Source organism: Myripristis murdjan, chromosome 1 (genome assembly GCF_902150065.1).
Source record: "Myripristis murdjan chromosome 1, fMyrMur1.1, whole genome shotgun sequence".
Classification (NCBI taxonomy): domain Eukaryota; kingdom Metazoa; phylum Chordata; class Actinopteri; order Holocentriformes; family Holocentridae; genus Myripristis; species Myripristis murdjan.
In genome coordinates this window covers 5098885-5123444 of record NC_043980.1, presented here as the reverse complement: position 1 = coordinate 5123444, position 24560 = coordinate 5098885, and the positions used below count along the sequence as shown (strand labels likewise).

Here is a 24560-nt window from a genome sequence, read left to right as displayed (position 1 = left end):
ATGGTCGTATGTCAACCAATATGGAAAGCTGAGACTCTTGTGGATTCAATGAGCCGCATTTGATTCATGTGTGATGATTTTAGCCCCCACAGTGCCCACTTCATTGTAGTGAGACCATTTTTAAAAAATAATTCTTTATTTAAATGGTCAGCAATTGACCGAAAATGAACAGTAATGATACTCTGGAGATTTATTTATTACTTATTTCCTCAGTGTGCATTTCTAGAATTGGTTGGCAATGTGTAATAATGTTGAATATTCTGTAATTAAGTTATTTGTTTGAGAAAACAGCCCCCTAAGTACCTTTGCTCAGCCATGTTGGTGCAAAATCCTCATAGAAAATGTCTGTTTTCATTCAAATCTGCTGCCATATCAGTAATTGTTGTCTGTGTGTGTGTTTGTGTGTGTGTGTGTGTGTGTGTGTCCAGCTGGTAAGACGGGCCTGGAGAAGGAGCAGGAGTTCATCAGGAAGTGTATGGAGAGTCTGCTGATGGCCTCAGCCAACCTGGAGAAGGACGCTCACTCCAGCCTGACCAGCATCGAGAGAGGGCTGCTCATGCTCAAAACACACCTGGAGGCCTTCCGACGCAGGTACACACACCGCTACACACACTGCTACACACACCGCTACACACACCGCTACACACACAGCGACACACACAGCGACACTCACAGCTACACTGACCGCTGACGGTGGAGAAACACATCAGAGCGGCACGTCAAACTGTTTCCTTCTCTCTCTCTCTCTCTCTCTCTCTCTCTCTCTCTCTCTCTCTCTCTCTCGCTCTCGCTGCAGGTTTGCCTACCACCTGCGTCAGTGGCAGATCGAGGGGACGGGCATCAGCAGCCACCTGAAGGCTCTGAGCGACAAACAGTCTCTGCCGCTCAGGATCGTGTGCCAGCCGGCCGGCCTGCCCGACAAGGTGACCGCACCCAGCACACCGCCCACCTGCAGCAACAAACATCATGTAGAGGAAAATAATAGGGGGGGATTACAGTTCAGCGTACCTAAGAAAGCGTAATTACTCCGGTCGAAAGCATGAGCTGAATCATTTATTTCATTTATCGCCCAGTATCACTGTTTACAGTCTCAAAGAGCTTTACATGTCCAAGTTTACAACAAACAAACCAGGACGACACCCCCTGGCTTAATCCTCATAACGGGCAAGAAAAAACTAAAAAACAAGCAGGGAAAATGGAAGAAATGTTTCAAAAGCACTTGAGCCTCGTTGTCCAGACAGAGAAATCTTGCTGCTTTTTTCCATTTTGTGTCTTGATTGTCACATCTAGCTGGTGCCTCATGCATTCATCTCCGTTACCAAATCGGTTTGTTCTCCTTCTGGGCTTCACCGGTGTGTTCATTACTTCTCTAATCATGAAACAGTAGCTGGGTTTCCATCCACCAATTTTTATTCGCATTTTCAGAAATTGCGAAAAAAAAAAAAAAAAAAAAAAAACCCAAAAACTTGGAAACGGAAACGCCAGAAATTTGAAAAACGGCTGAAAATTCGCAAAAATTTATGCTTGGAGGGGGTGGATTTCTCGGTGTATCGATAAAAGAAAATGCGACTTTTTGCTGTGGAAACAGGTTTCGTGAATAAACGATGACTAGAGCGGATACCACGTCACGCTTCTACGCTACAGTCTTATTATTAGTTATTATTATTATTATTATTATTATTATTATTATTATTAGTCTCTTATTCCTTATTTAGGATGTTTCGGTACGAAGTTAGCGCTGCCAAAATAGTAAGCAGACTTCTCCCAAGAGCCGACAAGTTCAGCAGGAATCTGTCCCTGATCAGCTGTTGAGTGTCAGCTGTGTTTGTTGTTGTTCAGTCGACACACAGACGCTGTCTTATGACGTCATCTCACGGCGCACTCTTCTCCCAGTAATCGCAAAACAAAACTAATGGAAACAGGCTTAAATTCGCATTTTCTTTTGCGCATTTTGACAAAATTCGCTCAAAAATTTCGATATATTTGGGTGGAAACCCAGCTACTATCACAGACGTCATATCAGAGGTGGGCGACACTGGCTGGCTTTTATCATAACCAGATGAAAGTATTATCTCTTTCAATCGAAAATAATGACCAGAATATCAGTGCCAGCGTCGGCGCGGTGCACCTGAGCGACAAAGCGCTCTGACCCGGGCTCCGGCCGTGTCCCTGCTCTGTCCTCAGATGACCATCGAGATGTACCCCAGCGACCAGGTGGCCGACCTGCGGGCCGAGGTCACGCACTGGTACGAGAACCTGCAGAAGGAGCAGATGAACCAGCAGGCCCAGCTGCAGGAGTTCGGACAGAGCAGCCGGCAGCCCGGAGACTTCCCAGGTCAGCTTCCCACGATGCTTTTCACCTGCCGGGGCCACAGAGACAGAGGGAGGGAGGGAGGGAGGGAGGGAGGGAGGGAGGGGAGAGGAGCTCAGGGTGTCCAAGTTAAACGCCTGTCCTCTGTCCCGCAGGAGGCCTGATGGGGCCGGTGAGGATGATTTCCTCCGGTCACGAGCTCACCACCGACTACGACGAGAAGACGCTGCACGAGCTCGGCTTCAAGGACATGCAGGTCTCTGCCGCTTCACATCCCGTTATTTCATTTGATTTGATTTGATTTGATTTTTAATTCATCCTCCAAATCTGCATCTGCTGTTAAATAAGAGCGCGTTTTCATGCTGTGCTGTATGCGTTGTTGCTGTATTTTTTTTCCCCTTAATCTTTTATCATGTATTTTTAATCACTTTCTAACCTTTAATTAATCCGTAATTTTGCTGTTTTATGTTGCGTTGGCCTTCGCTGTTTTTTGATTGCATTTTTTTTTTTGGTCTCTTTTTTTCAAACAAGCCCTTAATTAGGTCTAAAAGAGAAAGAAGATCAAAAGAAAAAGATTATGCCTGCCGTGCCTGTTTTAAGCAGACACTTTAATTTTATTTGGAAAAGAGAGATCTTTTATTTTAATCCGACAAGTGGACAGTGAAGTCATTGTTGCATATGGAGAAATTTTCAAATGTCATTAAAAAATGTAAAAAATATATATATAACTGTTGCATCCCGTATGCAGTTGTCCCTCGCTATAACGCGGTTCACCTTTCGCAGCTGCAGTTTCGCGGATTTTTTTTAGTGCAATTTTGCATGTTTTTTTTTTTGTTTGTTTTTTTTAACAGCGCATTGTGTTCTGCGTCCTGATTGGCTAAGGGACTGTAAACCATTGTCAAGACCGTGCCGTGTCTCCTGTACAGTACAGAATGCGTTCATTCTATAATACTGGACTTATTTTTCTACGAAGGTTTGAACTTTGAGAGTTTAAACAAGAGAGAAAAGTGAGAAAATGTTAATGCCTGTCTGAGAAAAGTGTATAAAGTGTGTAGTGAGGGGTTTTACAGCCTTAAAACATCTAGAATAATTGTAAAAAATAAAGCTGACTACTTCGCGGATTTCGCCTATTGCGGGTTATTTTTAGAACGTAACCCCCGTGATAAACGAGGGACCACTGTACTTCAACTTCCCCATCTTTGGCACTTTGCGGCATTTCCTGTGAAAATCACCACACAGGCAACAGTGGCCTTCATGGTGTCGGTGTGTTTCCCTCAGATGGTGTTTGTGTCTCTGGGAGCTCCGCGCAGGGAGAGGAAGGGCGAGGGCGTGCAGCTGCCGGCCTCCTGCCTGCCGCCGCCGCAGAAGGAGCACATCCCCATGCTGCTGCTGCTGCAGGAGCCGCACCTCACCACGCTCTTCGACCTGCTGGAGATGCTCGCCTGCTTCAAGCCGCCCAGCGCCAGCGCCGAGCGGAGCCTGGACAGCCCCGAGGTGACTGCCGGCTTCCGCTCTGAAACAGGCCACAGTTGATTTTCGGGTTTTTATTTTGGCTCGGCTGTTCCACACGGCGGCTTTAAGCTTCCCAAGACGGTGTCTCTTAGTTATTCATCTACTTCTGCATTTATTTAAACACAGACAGGGACAGTAGGGCTGGTTTGTAAGGTTGTTATTTAAATATCATTTTGGTATGCAAATAATTTGTTGCGGGGAGGTTAAGGTTGAGGTACATTTTATTATCCTGTAGGGAATCTGATGTGGTCAAGGTACAGAGAGACAGAGACACAACAAAGTGAAAACATTTAAAAGCATAAAAACATAGACATTACATAAAAGGATGGGTAAAAACATGAAGGTATTGAAAGTGATTCTGCACATTTACACTGTTAGAGGTTTAAAATAAACAGCCGACAGTGTTTTTGTCAATTTGTTGTTCAGTCAACACTTTAGGAGCACGAAGTCACTGTGGCTGCAGCTCATTCTTTAAACTTGATTATTTGTCACATTCAGGTGCATGTTGCTGACTTAAAAAAAAAAAAAAAAAAAAACACTCCAAAAAATTGGCAATTTTAAATAGATTAAAATCAACCAATTGGATGAGGAGAAAATTTTTTTTAAAAATTATTTATTATGAAATATATTTCTGTGATTGAAATTACCGGTGACTCAGCGTCTCTGTTTCTGTGTGTGTTTGCTTGGAGTGTGTGCTGCTACACCCAATTTGTTTTTATAGATCAATTAATTTAGGCCATAATATCCAAATATTCCTTCATAAAACAAACTAATTTATATATTCATAAAAAAGGCATTTAGGACATTGCGGTAATATAAACAGTGGGTGCTTGTTCATTTTGGCTCTTCTTGTAATGGTGTTTTTTAATGATGTTTTATATTGTTGATGTTTTATCTTCCGGCTGACTCGGCACATTAATGAAGCAGAAATTGTCGTTTTTTCTGTCCTGAACAAACGCAATCAAACGAGAGCGCAATAATCAGCTCAGCAGTGGAATAAGATTCAAATCTCCTCGAGGAAAGCAAATATCGAGGAGAGTGAAGGTCACCTCAGCTCAGTCTCAGACAAATCGCCCGTGACCGCCGATTTATCATGTTGCTTTATGATATTACAGTCTTGGAAGATTAATTTCCTGCAATAATGTTTGTGAGCCTGAAATACGAAAGAGATGAAAAAACATCTGTGAACAAATGGCTGATTATTATTATTCAGAGCCTCAGCATGTGCCTGTTTCAGTGCAGTGAGTATTTGAATGTAAGTGTGTGTGTGTGTGTGTGTTTCTGTCCATGCAGAGCGCGCGGTGCGAGGAGCTTCACCTCCATGCAGAGAATCTGTCTCGGCGGGTCTGGGAGCTTCTGATGCTGCTTCCCACGTGTCCCAACATGCTGCTGGCCTTCCAGAACATCTCTGACGACACGGTCAGTCCCACCGCACAACACCTGAAACATCTGGAGGAAAACATCAGCGGGTTTTCCCTCACGAGCAAAAGAGCGAGACCACCTTTCTAGAGACTTAGACTTAGACTTTCTTTATTGTCATTGCACAAAAACACAGCAGTGAGATTTTGGCAACGAAATGTCGTTGCTTGGCTTCCGGATTACGACAGAGATGGAATTGTGGGGCGGTTTAAATAATTAAAATAAAATCTATATAACTAGTGCGTAAAAAACAAGAGCTAAATAATAATGAGTGCAAGAGAGAATAAATAGATAAAACAGAATAAGCAGTGTAAACAACAGAATAAACAGTGTCAACAGCAGAAACGTCGTAGCAGCAGGGTGGAGAGTATTTCACAATGGAGGTAATTTTCCTCATCCCAGGGGGTGAGCCACTTGCCGGGTTTCCATCCACCTATTTCTATTTGCATTTTCAGAAATTGCGAAAAAAAAAAAACTTGGATGGAAACGCCAGGAATTCGAAAAACAGCCGAAAATTCGCAAAAAAGTTTTTACGCTTGGAGGGGGTGGATTTCTCAGCGTATCGATAAAAGAAAATGCGACTTTTTGCTGTGGAAACAGGTTTAGCGAATAAACGATGACTGGACCGGATACCACGTCACACTTCTACGCTACAGTCTTATTATTAGTTATTATTATTATTATTATTATTATTATTAGTCTCTTATTCCTTATTTAGGATGGTTGGGTACGAAGTTAGCGCTGCCAAAATAGTAAGCAGACTTCTCCCAAGAGCCGACAAGTTCAGCAGGAATCTGTCCATGATCAGCTGTTGAGTGTCAGCTGAGTGTTTGTTGTTGTTCAGTCGACACACAGACGCTATCTTATGACGTCATCTCACGGCGCACTCTCCTCTCAATAATCGCAAAACAAAACTAATGGAAACAGGCATTAATTCGCATTTTCTTTTGTGCATTTTGACAAAATTCGCATTTTCTTTTGCGCATTTTGACAAAATTCGCTCAAAAATTTCGATATATTTGGATGGAAACCAACCTAATGTCTTGCACCGACGTTCAACGATACAGAGGACAGAGAGGAGCCACATGTAGACCAGAATGCACTGCTGCAACAAGACAGTTTGAGATTTGATAGAGTGATGCAGACGTGAGCTGGAGACGTGAACAAACATCTAAAACGTCTTAAATTAAGTTTTTTACACCTTAAATTTAACTTTGTGAGATCTTAATGTCAACATAAAACATTTAATCTGATTTCATTTATCAAGGTATTTCTATGTACTTCTTCTTGTAGTTTAACTCCACTCACTTTATGCTTACCTGTTACAGTTAATAAGAAATAATAAGAAGAAATCCTAGAAAATCCTTGTACTTACATGTGAAGTTCTGTGGAACAAATATTGGGTAGATTAATTACAACACCAGCTAAAGGACACTTACAGTGCTTAATAAAATCTTTTGACAACATTTCATAAAACCCTCTCATTAATAATGATCATATTTCAAGCTGAAAGTCGCCCCTGCACTTGATCACAAACATGGGATTAACATTTACGCTCCCCTGAGATGCTGATGTATGTAAGAATATGATTATTTGTTCGAAAAAAAGTCTTAAATTTTGTTAAAATCTCTCTTAAAAAGGTCTTTAAAAAGCATTATATTTTACCCTCTGAAACCTCTACATCCCTTCTGTCATCCTCCTCTGGGTGTCTTTGAACGGCATTGTGGGAAATGCGTGAAATCTGTAACTAAAGTCGAGGTAGAGAAGATGCACGTTGAGAGAAAAAAAGATCTCCAAGAAAGTGATTCACAGCGTTTCCTCCAAAAATAACATCGAACACAGACGGATGATAAATAACAGAGGCTTTTTGGGTGTGTGTGTGTGTGTGTGTGTGTGTGTGTGTGTGTGTTCAGAACGGAGAGGGTCTGTGCTGGAAGGAGCTGCTGAGAATCAAAAGCCCCCACAAGCTGCTGTACGCTCTGGAGATCATCGAGGCTCTGGGCAAACCCAACCGCCGCATCCACCGAGAGTCCACAGTGAGACACACACACACACACACACACACACACTGCACATTCACACGTTCTCTCTCACAGACAGGTCCATACATTGTGTGTGTGCGCGTGTGTGTGTGTGTATGCATTGCAGGGCAGCTACAGTGACCTGTACCCGGACTCTGATGACTCCAGTGAGGATCAGATCGAGAACAGCAAGAACAGCTGGAGCTGCAAGGTGAGGAAACCGACACACACACACACACTGACCTCAAACTCCTCATGTCTGTCCCTCACAAACACGCAGAGGTGGAAAAGAGTCACACACACTACAAACTACTGTTCCTCTGCTGGTATGTGACTGCAGTAGAAGTAGAAGTACTGTTCCTCTGCTGGTATGTGACTGCAGTAGAAGTAGAAGTACTGTTCCTCTGCTGGTATGTGACTGCAGTAGAAGTAGAAGTAGTGCAGTAAAAATGTCCTGCAGTAAAAGTCCAAAGTGTCTCATGTCAAATGTCCTGGCAGTAAAAGTGACTGAGCTCCTTTTTCCAAACAGTAACTGTGTTAGCTGGGATCTTTTCCATGCAGTTAGAAAAGGAGGAGAGAACACGCTGCACACTGCATGCTCTTAAGCTCCCTGATATTTCCCCCCCTTTTTTTCCCCAGTTGAGTCTTAAATGGTCCTCGCTGCAGTTTTTCATCGTGCAGCTTTTATTGTGAAATTCTATATAAAATAAAAGTAGAGCTAACAAATTAGAAGCAGGTCCCTCTTCTCATCTTTCCTGATGAGCTTTTATTGTGAAAGGTTGCATCTGTCATTGATCATTTGTTTTCTATAATGGATCTGATTTAAAATGTAGTGAAGGACAAAACTCAAGTAAAAATGTACTTTAGGTAAAAGTAAAATTACTGACTTTAAAAAATACTCAACAGTACAAGCACACAAAAAGTTACTCAATTATAGTAATGTGGGTAAATGTAACTAGTTACTTCCACCTGTGGTTGCATGAGTGTGTACAGAATATACTGTAGCAGCTCAGAGGACAAGAATAATTTATTGTACTCACATTCATGACCAAAAATGTAAAACAAAACAAAAAAACAAAAAAAACAGCTCTGAAACTTGGTCCTGTGGAAAAACTGGCTGGCTAAAATTACTCTTTAATTCTGTTATAATCACTTCAAATTTGTGCATTATTACCTAAATTGTTCTATGTTCAAAGAGTGTTGTTTGTTTTTAGCTTCAGTGAGGGGTAATTTTCCCACCAAGGATTTATAACAAGACATAATGAACAGAATGCAGCTCAATAATCGTTTTAAGTCGATGATCTCGTTTTCATAATAATAGGAATTAAAAATAAAATTTGTCGTAAAAGTTTCCTTTTACGACACCCAGTGTATGGGATGCAGCATTAGACATAATACAGAAACAGATATACAAACAACAACCCCCCCCCCCAAAAAAAGAAGAACATAAAAACAAACAACCAAAAGCAATGTGAGTATAAATAAAAATATACATTATTAGAAATAGCATGTATTTACGCATACCCACATCCACCCCCCTATACATACTTTCACATACATCTAACACATAAATCAAGTAAAAAATAAAATTTGATATTTTTTTTTGCCCAGAGTTCAAACCTGCATCTTGTGGCTGCAGCTGGTACATCAGTGGTTCAGATGTTTCATGGGCATTAATGATCACTAACAAAATGGCTCTTATGTTGAAGGTTATAACCTCAGACTCCTTCAGAATGTCCTCATTTAGATGAAGAAGTCTCCTCTCCAGCCTCACAGTAAACCTCCGCCTCCACACGGTGTCCCCGCTGAGAACCGAGTGTGCAAGCTACACTCTGTGTCAGAAGTCCTGCGGGACCGTGATCTGCCTCAATTTGAGCTTTGCCACAGTGAAGTCCAGTCTCTGTCTGCTGATGCTGGTTCCCTCTGGTGGGATCCATGCTGGGCACACTGGCACACCAACACTGACTGCTGCCGCTTTAAACCGCAACTTAGAAAGTGCCTTGGAAAAATAGTTCCTTTCAAGTGCACAAATTACAGTGTGTTTATGGTAATTTGCTGGGATTGACTCCAGCCTCCCTGCAGTCTGATTAGGAATAAGCAGGTAAAGAAAATGGGTGGATGGACAGTGATCTTAGTGAACACACACACCGGACGAGTAGGAATCATCTCTGCACAGAAGCTTTGAGGTTTACCCGAGCTGTTACTCACATTTTGAACATGAATGGGATTGAATTGGGAGAATTTAGCGTAGCCTTATAAACTGCCAAAGTGTATTCTGCACACACACTGCAGAAGCCAACACACGACTGATATAACCTCTTTCTCTCTCTCGCTCTCTCTCTCTCAGTTTGTTTCCTCTGGCGGCCTCCAGCTGCTGCTGGAAATCTTCAACTCTGCGATCCTGGAGCCCAAAGACCAGGAGTCCTGGACGGTGGTAATGCACTTTATTTTATTACGAGTCTAATGTTTTAAGAGAAAACAGATTTCTCACCCAAGACAGTTTGAGGTGTGTATCATGGAGCAGAAAGATAAATCAAAATATCAGCTCCATTCTCCTCTGCTGTTCTGATCACAAATGAGACGGCTTTGCTCAGTATGATTTTACAAACTCCTCATCCAGATTACATAATCTGACCTCAGTAATAACAACAGCTTTCTAGCAAGAAAATCTGTGACTGGACGTATTTGTGTCTGAGAACTAAACATGAGTCTGCACAAATAGACTTTTCCCTCCTTCAATTTTTTTTTTTCCATATTGTATCCTGGTTGTATTGAATCGCCTAACTATGGAGGTGTATGAGAAAAGAGCATCGTGCTCTCACTGCCGTCTGTTTCAGAGTGATGATGCATGCTTTGATATTTCAGAGAAACCTTTGAGTTGAGTTTGAGTTTGAGCCTCTCCGAAACAGTCGGAGTTAGAAAGCCATGATCAGAGTCAAATGGACAATAAAAATGTGTGAAAGATGTACACAGTCAGTGGGTTTACATTGTAAAAGTTTACAAGTTCAGTTTTAGCTGGACCAACACAATAAATCAACTTTTTCAAATGTCATCATGTTAATCCAACTGACATTTTATCAAGTCAATTTTTCAGATTCAGACTAACAGACCTAGATAATTGGTCTGTGTAGCTCACTAGCTGTCTGTTGTAAACCGGCTGGTGGTGTTCATCAGACTTTGACATGGGCCTCTGAATCATGTCTTTGACTTGGTCATGTAAACTGGAAAACAATATTAGTCCAGTTAAATCTTCATTTTTGGACTAATGGAGCTATGCTGGGACTGATGGTGGTGTGTCCTCCTGCCTGCAGTGGCTGCTGGACTGCCTGGCCTGCCTGCTGAAGCTCATCTGCCAGTTTGCCGTGGACCCTGCAGACCTGGACCTGGCCTACCACGACGTCTTCTCCTGGTCCGGCCTCGCCGACAGCCAGCGCAAGCGAGCCTGGCCCGGCAAGTCCCGCAAGGCCGCCGGGGAGCACGGCAAGGGCCTGCACATCCCCCGCCTCACCGAGGTGAACACACACATATATGCAGAAAAAGAAAAAAGGGATAGAGCGCTACTGGAATCCCCTTCACTGGTGCTCATGGAGTATGTGGGGAAAGTAATGAAAAGAGGAAAAAAGAGTGAAATCCTCAATCCTTCACTCAAGTGAATTGATAGGTTTAAAAGGCCTTTAATTGATAGGGCTTAAACATTAAAACCACCGACATGTTTCGGCCATGGGGCCTTTCTCAGGGTGTTTGGCATCAAGAATGGGAAGACAAAAGGAGGAAGTTATAGACATCTGTCCACGCCCATAGGTGGGAGGGCTGAGTGGTGCAATGGCGCAGGTGTCCTCCGGGGGTGTAGAAACATAGATATGGAAGCAAATAAATGAAAAACAAATTCTAACATCTGTCCTACATAATGTTCAGAAAATAATGAAAGCAAGTGAGTAAAAAAAAAAAAAAAAAATTGATATACTCTGACTAACACGAACAAAACATTCATACACACACACACATATATGCGTAGATAGACACACAGATGCATAGGAAATAGTTCTCCATGTATGCATCTCTCTACAATCAGTAAATATCTACTAGCTGTATGAACTCAAGAGATGGGATAGACAGACTGGCAAGAAGGAGAATTTGCCCTCTTCCTGTCTTAGATGAGCTGTTTTATAAAATTACAAGTTGTGCGATTCCTGACCACACAAACACAAAGATCCTGGAGGCTGATGTGCTGACGAACGGAGCATCGGGGGGGAGTTGGTCGGTAATGAGAAGTGTGTGAACCCTGAAATCTAGTGTGAGATAGATTTGTGTAAAACTGTGATCTGTGTCGGTTGTCAGGTCTTCCTGAGCCTCGTTCAAGGCACCAACCTGATCCAGCGGCTGATCAACGTGGCTTACACCTACGACAACCTGGCACACAGGTGACCGCACACGTCGCACTCCTTAAATAGAAACCAGGCTTTGGTCTTTCCAGTCGTTTAATCAACATGACTGCATGTGTTCTCCTCTTCCTGCAGAGTCCTGAAGGCTCAGTCGGACCACAGGTCCCGTCATGAGGGTGAGGATTTATTTATCACTTACAATAAGTTTATCTGCACATAAATGATGAAACACTGAGAGAAGACCAAAGGGGGAAAAAATAATGACATGACTTGAAGACACATTCCAACGTTTTGGGCAAAATCCCCTTGACCAGATGTTGGACATCACTTCCTCCTCTGTACATCCGGTGGTTCAGTTCCCATGGGTAGCATGGGAATGGGAATTTTTTAATGAGAGTTGTTTCAGGAGGAGTTAGATGGTGGAAATGATTGGGGCTTCAGAGTTGCTGTAAAGTTAATTTTTTTCATTTTGATGGAGCTAGGCTAACAACTCCCATAGATTTTACGTCTTTATGCTAAGCTAACACAAAATGCTACCCACAGGAACTGAACCACAGAGGTGAAAATGGTATCGAACATCTTGTCTCAGGCTGGGGAAGTTGGAAAAAGGTTATTTTGCCCAAAATGTTGGAGTATTTCTTTAATCTGTCACATCAAAAGGAAAGAAAACATAACAGCAATTGTCAAAAAAAGGCATGTCCAGCCACTCAAAGTAGTTTTGAAATTTAATAACCTACATGTTTCTGCTTGCACCTTCTGCAAAGTGTAGAGACACACCGGCAGAGCTTCCTCTTAAATGAGCAAAAATGACATTGATCTCTTTCTCTTTTCACACCAGTGACTCATTACTCCATGTGGCTGCTGGTGAGCTGGGCACACTGCTGCTCCATGGTGAAATCCAGCCTGGCCGACAGCGAGCATCTGCACGACTGGCTGAAGAAACTCACCCTGCTGGTGCCTGAGGTGAGCAGGGCTCTCACAGTTTAACGTCTTTAAAAGGCGTCGGTATGCCTTAACCCTTTCATGCGTGGCGGTCACTACAGTGTGCAGCTGTTTAAAAGTCATTTTCTCCTAAATGCAGTGGTTTCTATGGTGGAATTGCACATCAGCTGTTAGAATGCTCTCTGCTGCTCCCCTCCATTGAGGTTTATGCAGAGACTGTCAGCTCTTGTTGCTGAAAACATATTAATACTAGTATCATGACATGGTAATACCAGTCCTGCATCCTTAAAGAAGTATGGAGACTCACAGGCGCTAAGAAGAGTAAAAACACATAAGAGAAAAATCTGGACTCAGGCTTTCATAATTCATGCATCAAAGGGTTAAATTCTGCTGCTGGACGTCTGATTTCACTTAATGCTGTCGTGAGAGGTTTATTTTCTTAGTTGAGGGTTTCAGTCAAGGTTTCTGACTTTCAGTTAGTCAGAATAATAAACTTTAATAAAACTTGAATCTGAATTGTGTTGTAAAAGTTCAGCCAAAGGGAGACAAAAACATCACATTTACTCTGGTCATGGAAATTCAACATTTTCGTCATGGAAAGTGATGGAAAAGTGAGGGAATTTTGCATTTGACGTGCTGGGAACCCTGAAACGAAGTCATTAGAGCTCCGGTAGCATCAAATATACAAGATGTGTGAAAATTTCTCTATTCTCTTAACGAAGGAAGTGCAGCGCTGTTTGTTAGGAGTGAGTTTGTTAGGTTTTGTCTCCATTGTGAATGTATAATAAAACAGAAATATCCCAAAAAAAACAACCAAAAAGGACAACCAACTGTAGCCGTGTGTTCAAAACCATGTTGTGTTCTTGTAAGGCTGACGGGATGTGATGTCAGACGGTGTAAAGTGTGTGTTGTGTCATGTGTGTGTGTGTGTGTGTTGCCAGCCGGCGGTGCGACACGAGGCGTGTAACGGCCTCTACAAGCTCTCTCTGTCGGGTCTGGAGGGAGGAGAGTCCATCAACAGATCCTTCCTGCTGCTCGCCGCCTCAACGCTGCTCAAGTTCCTGCCTGACGCCCAGGCGCTCAAACCACTGAGGGTACGTCAGCACACACACACACACACACACACACACGCACAGATACTGAAGAAACAGGTCCAACATCATGTATTATTATTCATAAGTTTGAGTTGTAGAGCTGCTCAGTTCTGGCAAAAATCACAATCATGATTATTTTGGTCAGTGTTGATCATAATTATTTAACATGACGACTCATTGACTGTGGAAAATTCATGCATTTATTGATTTTTTTTTTTTTTTTTTAAATCATCTTTTTAACAGTGGATTTCCTTGAATTGTAAATGTAAAACATGTCACAGCCTGGCTGAGAGTGAATTTGGGCCTATAGGGAGTGGATTTAAAACACAAGACATAACGAACAGAATGCAGCTCAGTGATCGTTTTAAGTCAATTATCTTGTTTCCAAAATTGTAATTTAAAAAAAAAGAGATTTCATCAATCGCCCAGCCCGATTATTGTGTATTTTTTAAAAACTACAGGAGCCTGTGAGTTCAAACTTGCAGTAAAACGCACAGCATCTTGTGGCTGCAGCTAGTACATCAGTGGTTCAGACGTTTCATGGGCATTAATGATCACTAACAAAATGGCTCTGGTTCTGTCCTTCAGTTTAACCTCAGACTCCTTCAGAATGTCCTCATTTAGATGGAAAAGTCTCCTCTCCAGCCTCACAGTAAACCTCCGCCTCCACACGGTGTCCCCGCTGAGAACCGAGTGTGCAAGCTACACTCTGTGTCAGAAGTCCTGCAGGACCGTGATCTGCCTCAATTTGAGCTTTGCCACAGTGAAGTCCAGTCTCTGTCTGCTGATGCTGGTTCCCTCTGGTGGGATCCATGCTGGGCACACTGGCACACCAACACTGACTGCTGCCGCTTTAAACCTCCTGTTAAAACACACTTTTATCCACAAGCCAGTGGGGTTTTAGTCTCATTTACTGTGGAACTTTGTATTTTTGTTTTTTTATGTTTATCACATTCTACATACTATGCTCTGTTTGTCATCATTTGTTTGGGTCTTTTTTCCGCATAGCATTGATTTTGGCCTTATTCCTTTTTTCCTTCTTCTTTGTTAGTCAGTTTTTTTGTACTTTGATGCAGTGGCGGATACAGAACATGGCTAATGGGTGGGCCTAAAAAATTCTGGATGGGCCTGTTATTTCATTTTGTTTATTTTTTTAGATAGACATGTATAAAATGATATGATGAAAGAAAAAAAAAAAAACTCTTGGTAAACGAGCCGAGAGGTTGTAAACGAGCATAAAATACACGTTGGAAAAAGGACATTAAAACATTTATTTATTTAGTTAGTTATTTTTTGGTCTTGAATCTGATAGGGTGGGCAAGCTGTCAATCTGGGTTGGCCTACGCCCATCCAGGCCCACCCGTAGATCCGCCTCAGCTTTGATGATTAACACACTTTAACTGGCTGGGCCGATATGCTTATTTATATCACAAGTGTATCAATTCAGTATTACAATTAATTGCAATTTTTGTTTTTGAATTATCCTCTTCCTCCTTATTTTCAATATAACTGGAAAATGAGACATCCCCTGAAGGCCCTCGGTCTCAGGTTTGTGGCTGTAAAGTTTCCTGAGGCTGTGATTATCCTAGAGGTCACTACAGGTCATGAAAACAGCCATGCCAGTTTTGCCCTCACCAAAATTTAGCCTAATAGAATTTTCTTGTAATTTGCATGTGTTTTTTTTCTGTGTGTGTGTGTGTGTGTGTGTGCGTGCAGGTGGAGGACTATGAGGAGGAGCCCATGCTGAGGACAGGCTGTAAGGAATACTTCTGGCTGCTCTGTAAACTCATAGACAACATCCACGTTAAAGACGCCAGCCAGGTAGGAACCCCGCTCACCTGTGCTTGTTTCAGTCCTGCGGTTAAGCTGCTGGTCGTGCCGCTGTGTGCTGAAAACCTCTCTGTCACTTCCTGTTTCGCTGCAGACGACCCTGCTGGACCTGGACGCTCTGGCCCGGCACCTCGCCGACTGCATCAGGAGGTCAGACTCTCACCCGATTTTTGTGCACAGTGAAGATGAACCTTTGAATTTGGTGGTTATTTCTCTCTTTAGTATTTCCTCGTTCCCAGCTCACATAAACGTGACATCAGTGTCCCTGGCAGTTGGTGTCATTAATTGCATCATTTGGGTTGACAAGTTTTTAATTCAAAGACTGTGAACATGTGACGTCTAAACATGAATTACATGAATTTTAAGACTGTCACAGGTTTTCTTCCATTGGTATTTTTTCTATATATTACTTTTGTTTTTAATCTTTAAACTATTTTGAACGTGAGAGATGCTCCCACACACACTGTCCTCGTATTTGCACTAAACATTTCTGATGATGATAACACCCACAGATCCTCTGACCATCAAAATAAACATAATTATATGTGTTACAGTTATTTTAAAGCATATTTTGTTACGATTCGGTTAGGAAAGCTGACCGGTTTTCCACACATGAATCAAACTCAAACATCTACATTTTATTGTTTTTACATTCACATTTGAGGCCTTTAAAGATCTGATGTTGAGAAACAAATCTGATTTGCCCGCAGTCTGTCCACACTGCCGTTTGCCAGTGATCAGATCTGATTGGATTTTGATCACCAGCCGATCTGCATGGGTCGCTATGGTAACAACGTGGGTGTCAGTAACTACATGCTATAAGTGTCGTGTGAAGCAAAAGACAGCATGAAAGACAGTTTGATTCGTAAAAACTGCATTTCATGTGTTTTTCTTGCTGTCCAGACTTTCTGAAATCAATCTGGATACTATCTGGATATGCCCCCAAAAAAAATAAAAAAAATACACGTTTGGGCCATCATTCTGAACAAGCCCTTGGATATTGTGCTAAGACTCATTTGGGATTTTGTAAGCTTACAATTGAGTGTCCAAACACCAGCCGAGCTTCCCCGGTCAGCTCCATAACAAACAGATTTTCGGTGGCTTGTTGAACCACTCAGCATTAACCCCCTCGTCGTTCTCTGTCCCCCAGCCGGGAGATCCTGGACCAGCAGGACGGGACCATCGAGGACGACGGGCTGACTGGCCTCCTGCGTCTGGCCACCAGCGTGCTCAAACACAAGCCTCCCTTCAAGTTCTCCCGGGAGGGCCAGGAGTTCCTGCGGGACGTCCACAACCTGCTGTTCCTGCTGCCCAGCCTGGCCGACCGCGCGCAGCCCAAGTGCAAGTCTCTGGCCGCCCGCGCCGCCGCCTACGACCTGCTGGTGGAGACGGTGAAGGGCTCGGTGGAGAACTACCGGCTGCTGCACAACTGGGTGATGTCGCAGCACATGCAGGGTGAGGAGACACTGCAGGTTACACGTTACATCCAGTCACAAAGTGTTATCAAGTGCATGTAAGATGGACAGCAGTTTATCCAGGAAGCACAGAGTTCAGTGGTGAAATATTAAAAACAGTGTCGGTGAAGGAAAAGGTAATGCCTTCACACTTTTCTCTAAGCCAAGTTTTATTACACACAGCGGTTTCAGCCCAAACTGGATCTGCTTCATGTAAAAAAAATAAATCCTCACTTCCATTTTTTTACCGGATGAAAAATGTGAGAATTCATTTTCTTACCTGCCGCAGATTCAGTTTGGATCCAAAAATTAGTCTCGAATAAAATTTGTTGCTTGGAGCAGTGTGCAGGTTTTCCTTCGCTGACTTATTTCTCTCTTTAGTATTTCCTTATTCCCAGCTCACATAAACATGACATCAGTGTCCCGGGCAGTTGGTGTCATTAAATGCATCATTTGGGTTGACATCTAAACATGAATTACATGAATTTTAAGACTGTCACAGGTTTTCTTCCATTGGTATTTTTCCTATATATTAATTTTAAAAAACATGAATTACATGGCATCAGTTTATCGGTTTTACTTCACTGACAGTTTTTTTTTTTTTTTTTTTTTTTTTTTTGGGATAGCCTAGAATGTCTTGTTAAAAATAAACTCTAAGATTCATTCGTTGCCATAAAGCTGCCCCCCGATGTTTCTCCTGCAGCCTCTCACGCCCCGTACAAGTGGGACTACTGGCCTCACGACGACGTCCGGGCCGAGTGTCGCTTCGTGGGCCTGACCAACCTGGGCGCCACCTGCTACCTGGCCTCCACCATCCAGCAGCTCTACATGATCCCCGAGGCCCGCCAGGCCGTCTTCACCGCCAAGGTCAGTTCAGAGCCCGCCCGCCTGCCAGGTGGGACGTTTAGGGCACGTTACCTTGATTTAAACTCCCACATGTCGATTTTAAACTCTGGTGCTCCTCTGGTTGTTTGGCCAAAACCGTTCAAACTCAGGAGGCAGGAGGTGACTGCAGCAGGATGTCACAGAATGAGATTTTAAGAGGAGTGAGAGTATACAGTGGTCCCTCATTTATCGCGGAAGTTACGTTCTAAAAATAACCTGCAATAGGCGAAATCCGCGAAGTAGTCAGCTTTATTTTTTACAATTATTCTAGATGTTTTAAGGCTGTAAAACCCCTCACTACACACTTTATACACTTTTCTCAGACAGGCATTAACATTTTCTCACTTTTCTCTCTTGTTTAAACTCTCAAAGTTCAAACCTTCGTAGAAAAATAAGTCCAGTATTATAGAATGAACGCATTCTGTACTGTACAGGAGACACGGCACGGAGGAGATTGATTGACAATGGTCTACAGTCCCCTAGCCAATCAGGACGCAGAACACAATGCGCTGTTAAAAAAAAAAAAAAAAGCATGCAAAATTGCACTAAAAAAATCCACAAAACTGCGAGGCCGCAAAAAGTGAACCGCGTTATAGCGAGGGACCACTGTAATCTGACTTAGCTCCAGGAAACAACCTCAGAAGATAAGATAAGATAAAATAAGATAAGATATTCCTTTATTAGTCCCACGGTGTGGAAATTTCACGCATTACAGCAGCAAAGTGGATAGCAAAATATGAAGCATAATTTACATTATAAACAGTATAAACAGATGATAAATAGCAAAAAGCAATATAAACATTATAAACAAGGAATATAGAAAAAAATAGAAATATGAACAAAAAGATAAAAAAAAAGATCAAAGGGTTTATGTGTGTGTGGAAACAGATACTGACATCCAGGTTCCACAGCTTAAAAAAATGAATCAGGAGCAAAGCGCCTTCATGTGCAACATGTGCCTCATTTGTAAATGAACCACAAAACCAAATATGCAACAAAATGTGAAACTTACATGATGTACAGATCAGGGCTGCACCTTTGTTAGTCCAACCCAAGATTCATCAGCCAAAACTGTTTCAAAATACTTAGAAAATACTTAAAATTTTTTGTTTGTTTGTTTGTTTTTTTTGTTTTTTTTAGTGTTAGCACTTGTAAGAACATCTGATCAGGGTAAAGCTTCTCATTAGAGCACGAATCGCTTCAGTTTGAGTAGGATCGACCCAGACAGACGAGGGAAAATCTCAGCTGGGGCATTTGCACGTGGTCAGTTGGGTTAATGCTGTACGTCTGATTATTATTCCAGAGCATTTAGTCTCATCTGGTGTGTGTGTGTGTGTGTTTTTTTTTTTTTTTTGCAGTACGCCGAGGAGATCAAGCACAAGACGACGCTGCTGGAGCTGCAGAAGATGTTCACTTATCTCATGGTGAGTTACAGTCCCACCTGCAGCCTGATGCCCGCAACACTTTCTGCTTTTACTTCTGAGTGTAGCTGCTGTATGACTGTTGGTGGTTCACCTGTAGTCTCTCTCTTTATCTATGTGTGTGTGTGTGTGTGTGTGTGTGTGTGTGTGTGTGTGTGTGTGTGTGTGTGTGTGTGTGTGTGTTCAGGAGAGTGAGAGGAAGGCCTACAACCCCCGTCCCTTCTGTAAGACCTACACCATGGACAAGCAGCCGCTCAACACCGGAGAGCAGAAGGACATGACAGAGTTCTTCACCGACCTCATCACCAAGATCGAGGAGATGTCGCAGGACCTGGTACACACACACACACACACACACACACACACACACACACACACACACACACATAAAATCCAACTGGTGTTTGAATGAAAACGTGAGGCTGCTGTGCTGAAAATTGTCTGACTTTTCGTCTCTTTGCTTTTCTCAGAAAAACACGGTGAAGACTCTGTTTGGAGGCGTCATCACCAACAACGTCGTCTCTCTGGTGAGAATCAAACTGGGTCAAATTCAAAATTTAAATTAAATTTAAAAAAAAAATCAGAAAGTAGAAATATTTTACTCAAAAAATGATCATATGTAATCTTTTATAGCAACAACAACACATTTTACCTTTTTAGCTTTGCATTAGCTTGAATTGTGGTCAGTATTTTAGATTGCTCTACACATTTGCCCAGCTGTATTTTAATTCTTGTTTGAGTTTTTATTTTTCTCACACCTTCATATAACTTTTGAATCAGTTTGGGTCTTGATTATCATTGGATTAGTATTTTTATATATCATAAAGACTCTTCTCATGAGGCAAATCCAGTTTTGCTTTACATTTTGGGTCGAGGTTAGAACTTGACTTTACAGTGACCTTGTTCCAGTGTGTTAGTCTGTCATAACTTGTGGAAGTATACAGGAGGCATTGTTTAACAGTTGAATCCACATCATACACCAAAGACATTTTCCTCAGGTACTAAATACATTTCCATGCTGTGAGTTAGCGCTCAAAGTGTTGACTAAAATGTGAACGTGCTGCTGGTGCTGTCCTCACTGTCTCTGCTGTGTGTGTGTGTGTGTGTGTGTGTGTGTGTGTCTCCTCTGCAGGACTGCGACCACGTCAGTCAGACGGCCGAGGAGTTTTACACCGTCAGATGTCAGGTGGCAGACATGAAGAACATCTATGTGAGTTCCACACACACAGCCTCCTTTTAAATCCCTCTGAGGATCCCAGAGATACCAACGAGACAGTTTGTCCTGCTAAATGTCCTGGAAATGTGTCTCAAATGAAGCAAAAGACATGTACATCTTTTCTATTTGACTTGGTTTTGAGTACAGTGGTCTCTCGTTAATCGCAGGAGTTACTTTCTAAAAATAACCCGCAATAGGCGAAATCCGCGAAGTAGTCAGCTTTATTTTTTACAATTATTCTAGATGTTTTAAGGCTATAAAACCCCTCACTACACACTTTATACACTTTTCTCAGACAGGCATTAACATTTTCTCACTTTTCCCTCTTGTTTAAACTCTCAAAGTTCAAACCTTTGTAGAAAAATACAAAAAAAAAAAAACATGCAAAATTGCACTAAAAAAAATCCGCGAAACTGCGAGGCTGCGAAAGGTTAACTGCGTTATAGCGAGGGACAACTGTATTTCCCTCAGTATCAGTGTGAGGGAGTTTCAGTGAAGCTGCAACCAACATGGATGTGACGCTGTCATGATATAATATCAGTGTGTTTTTTTAGACATTCAGCACTTTCATTTACATGCACACTCAGTTTCCACTATTATTCCCTCTGTGGTAACACTCAGAGTTCGATACAGGTCATATAAAGAGCATATTCCATTTGGATATTTCCTGAATTAGGCCTTTTTCCAAATGTGGCATTTTTGACACGTAGGATATACTGCACTGCAAAAACTCAAAATCTTACCAAGATTATTTGTCTTATTTCAAGTCAAAAATGTCTTATTCCTAGTCAAAATATCTCATTACACTTAAAATAAGACAAGTGAAAATTTGCTTGTTTCATTGGCAAAATTTGCTTCTTGTTTCTAGCTAATTTTCACTTATTTCAAGTGAATTTTCACTTTTTCCACTGGCAAATTTTGTCAATGAAACAAGCAAATTTTCACTTGTTTCAAGTGAATTTTCACTTGAAACGAGTGAAAATTGTCTAAAAACAATTTACTTCTGAGGTGATCATGTCTTACTTTAAGTGTAATGAGATATTTTGACTAGAAATAAGACAAATAATCTTGGTAAGATTTTGAGTTTTTGCAGTGTGACATTATTTGAGTTTTAGGAGCTTTCTCTGTGTGTCTCAGTTGGGTTTTTACAGCAGTTTGTGACACACAGCCCGTTCACTGTCAGCTGTGTGTTGTAAACAAATCCACCAGCCAATCTTTTGCAAGGCTGGGCTACAGATGCATTCACAAAATAAAAGCCCACATTTCTGGTGGTCTCTGCCCTCAGGAGTCTCTGGATGAAGTGACCATCAAGGACACGCTGGAGGGCGACAACATGTACACCTGCTCCCAGTGCGGCAAGAAGGTCCGCGCCGAGAAAAGGTACGCAGACGCCCTCGCTTTATTTGTATTCTAGTGGATTTAACTTTAATTTAACCAGGAGGAGCGTCACTCACATGCAGAATTTCATTTTGGGGATTGTCAGTTCCAATTCAAAAGCTTTATTTGAGTGAAAGTTACAAGAACAAATTTGCCCAAGCATCAGAGTACAGTTTGTTCAGATATCCGGACAGTGCACAGTCATAATCCATTAAATATTAAACAATACATTAAAACATTGTTGTTAAGTTGTTTAAGTAATGTTATGTTAACACTTTGTTTGGCTGCTACTCTGACCAGAATATCTGTATTATCGAAGTATAAACCAAAAACAAAACAAATGCTGCCAACTGTATTAAAAAGAGGTTATTCAAGAATAAAAGGAGAAAACAAAGATATTTAAGACTGTTAATGGAAAGATGACATTATTTGAAAGCAGGTTATATATCCTTTAATTTAAGAAAAAAAAAAAAAAAATCCCTCACAGTAACTGAGTGGGTCCTCCTCTCCCACAGAGCGTGTTTCAAGAAGCTGCCGCGGATCCTGAGCTTCAACACGATGCGCTACACCTTCAACATGGTGACCATGATGAAGGAGAAGGTGAACACACACTTCTCCTTCCCCCTGCGCCTCGACATGACGCCCTACACCGAGGACTTCCTCATGGGCAAGGGCGAGCGCAAGGAGGGTACGTACGAAAATAATAATAATAACAAGAATAATAATAATAAGAAGAAGAATAATGAAGAAGAAGAAGAGAGAGCTCTTTAATGGGATTGGTAGTCTGGATCATTCGATATCCAAAGCCCAGGCATCACAATCTGATCAGAACATTATACTGTTTGTGTGTGTGTATTTATGTGTTTGTGTGTGTGTGTGCCGCAGGTTTCCGGGACGAGGGCGAGGCCAAGGTCACCGAGAGCTACGAGTACGACCTCATCGGCGTCACCGTGCACACGGGCACGGCGGACGGCGGCCATTACTACAGTTTCATCAGAGACATCGTCAACCCGCACGCCTACAAGAACAACAAGTGGTGAGCGCCTGAAACTAGTCTGGTACAACTGAACATGATGATGGAGGAGAAAAATTGTTTCTTTTTTTTTCTGGATAACCCAAAGTCAGCGTATAAGGCTGCACTTGGCACCTCACTCGCTGGCAGCCAAAAGTGGCAGCAAGCACTGTTTGAATTTCTGAAAGGTTTAGTATTTTGTAACCCAGAAATCAGCTAAAACATCAAAACATTAAAGGGTTACTTCGGTTTGGGGCAAAATCCTCTTTTTTCCAACTTCCCCAGACTGAGACCAGATGTTGGACACCATTCTCTCCTTTTCTGTACGTCCAGTGGTTCAGCTCCTGTGGGTAGCGCTTAGCTTAGCATAAATACTTGAAGTCTATGGGAGTGGTTAGCCTGGCTCTGTCAAAGTGTAAAAAATAAACCTCACAGCAGCTCTGACTCTGTCTGAAAATGGTAGCGAACATCTTGTCTCAGTCTGGGTTAGTCGGGAAAAGGGGATTTTGCCCAAAATGAGTTTTCCCTTAAAAAAAAAAAAAAAAAAAAAAAAAAAACTTAAACGCTTCATCAAAGTGCATGGAACGTCATCAGTGTTACAGGTGTGTATGTAAAAGGTCTGTGATGTTATTCATGACATAATTAGCTAAAAACTCGTGATAATGAAAATATTCATATGGTCTCAGTCAAGGAAAAACAATCTATTAAGGAGCATAAAGAAGAAAATTGCTGATTTTGTTTGCTGAGATGTGTGTAGTTTTACATTAAAAAAAAAAAAAAAAACCTTGTGCAGCTTTAAGTCGGCATTACACAGTAAAAGGTAAAATAAATCATATTTGTTTTAAGTAAGACGCTTCAAAAATGTTTAATACAAGATAAACCAGCAAATAGAAGTCACTAAGATGAACTGGACAGAGTAAAAAACAACAGACATGAAGGGAAACTGAAGTTTAAGACGGACATCGGGTAAATTTAATGAAAAAATAATTTAATTTTGTCTCCTTCCAGGTATTTATTTAACGATGCGGAGGTGAAGCCGTTCGACTCGGCCCAGCTGGCCTCTGAATGCTTCGGTGGAGAGATGACGGTACGAACCACCAGCCTGTGTGTGTGTGTGTGTGTGTGTGTGTGTGTGTGTGTGTGTGTGTGTTACAGCAGCGTCAGTCTGAACCTCACCGTCTTTTCTTTGTCCTGCAGACTAAAACGTACGACTCCGTCACCGACAAGTTCATGGATTTCTCCTTTGAGAAGGTGAGGTGGCTCTCCAGGCTCCTCTGAAATCAATGTTCTGGCTCTTGTGACTTAAATTTTAATAATAATAACAATAATGCTAATAAAAAACACAGTGTACATGTTGATGAAGGTGTTTCAGAAGTGTGAAGGTGGTGTGTGTGTGTGTCCTCTGTGTGCAGACTCACAGTGCCTACATGCTCTTCTATAAGAGAGTGGAGCTCGAGGAGGAGAACGGCAAGGATTTTAGTTTTGATGTTTCTCCTGATCTACTTGAGGTACAGTGGACCTGCAATCCTTTCTTTGTGCTTTTTTCTTTTTACTCGAAATAATGAGAATTATTAACATACATAAAAAAAAATACTGAATACCTGTCATTTGGATTTGGTTTTTCCTCTTTTCCTCTTTCTTTTATGTTGTCAGTTTTTCTCGTAGTTTGTTGTTAAATCGTTTA

The 24560-nt window shown here is 41.9% G+C and overlaps 1 protein-coding gene across 2 annotated transcripts in view; it reads left to right on the top strand.

The window, feature by feature from the left end:
- usp34 (ubiquitin specific peptidase 34) overlaps positions 1–24560 on the top strand; it is a 115349-nt gene that overhangs the window by 64998 nt on the left and 25791 nt on the right. For both annotated transcript variants that reach the window (XM_030078030.1, XM_030078106.1), the window contains exons 24-51: positions 429–591; positions 797–923; positions 2185–2335; positions 2467–2567; positions 3590–3805; positions 5117–5242; positions 7156–7278; positions 7391–7474; positions 9611–9697; positions 10575–10775; positions 11602–11684; positions 11781–11821; positions 12484–12608; positions 13529–13681; positions 15398–15502; positions 15606–15661; positions 16662–16966; positions 17669–17832; positions 19209–19274; positions 19459–19605; positions 19742–19798; positions 20404–20481; positions 21773–21867; positions 22380–22552; positions 22750–22900; positions 23885–23963; positions 24074–24127; positions 24289–24384. In XM_030078030.1, coding sequence (XP_029933890.1) covers positions 429–591; positions 797–923; positions 2185–2335; positions 2467–2567; positions 3590–3805; positions 5117–5242; positions 7156–7278; positions 7391–7474; positions 9611–9697; positions 10575–10775; positions 11602–11684; positions 11781–11821; positions 12484–12608; positions 13529–13681; positions 15398–15502; positions 15606–15661; positions 16662–16966; positions 17669–17832; positions 19209–19274; positions 19459–19605; positions 19742–19798; positions 20404–20481; positions 21773–21867; positions 22380–22552; positions 22750–22900; positions 23885–23963; positions 24074–24127; positions 24289–24384 — 3407 coding nt within the window. The remainder of the gene's footprint in view (positions 1–428; positions 592–796; positions 924–2184; positions 2336–2466; positions 2568–3589; positions 3806–5116; positions 5243–7155; positions 7279–7390; positions 7475–9610; positions 9698–10574; positions 10776–11601; positions 11685–11780; positions 11822–12483; positions 12609–13528; positions 13682–15397; positions 15503–15605; positions 15662–16661; positions 16967–17668; positions 17833–19208; positions 19275–19458; positions 19606–19741; positions 19799–20403; positions 20482–21772; positions 21868–22379; positions 22553–22749; positions 22901–23884; positions 23964–24073; positions 24128–24288; positions 24385–24560) is intronic.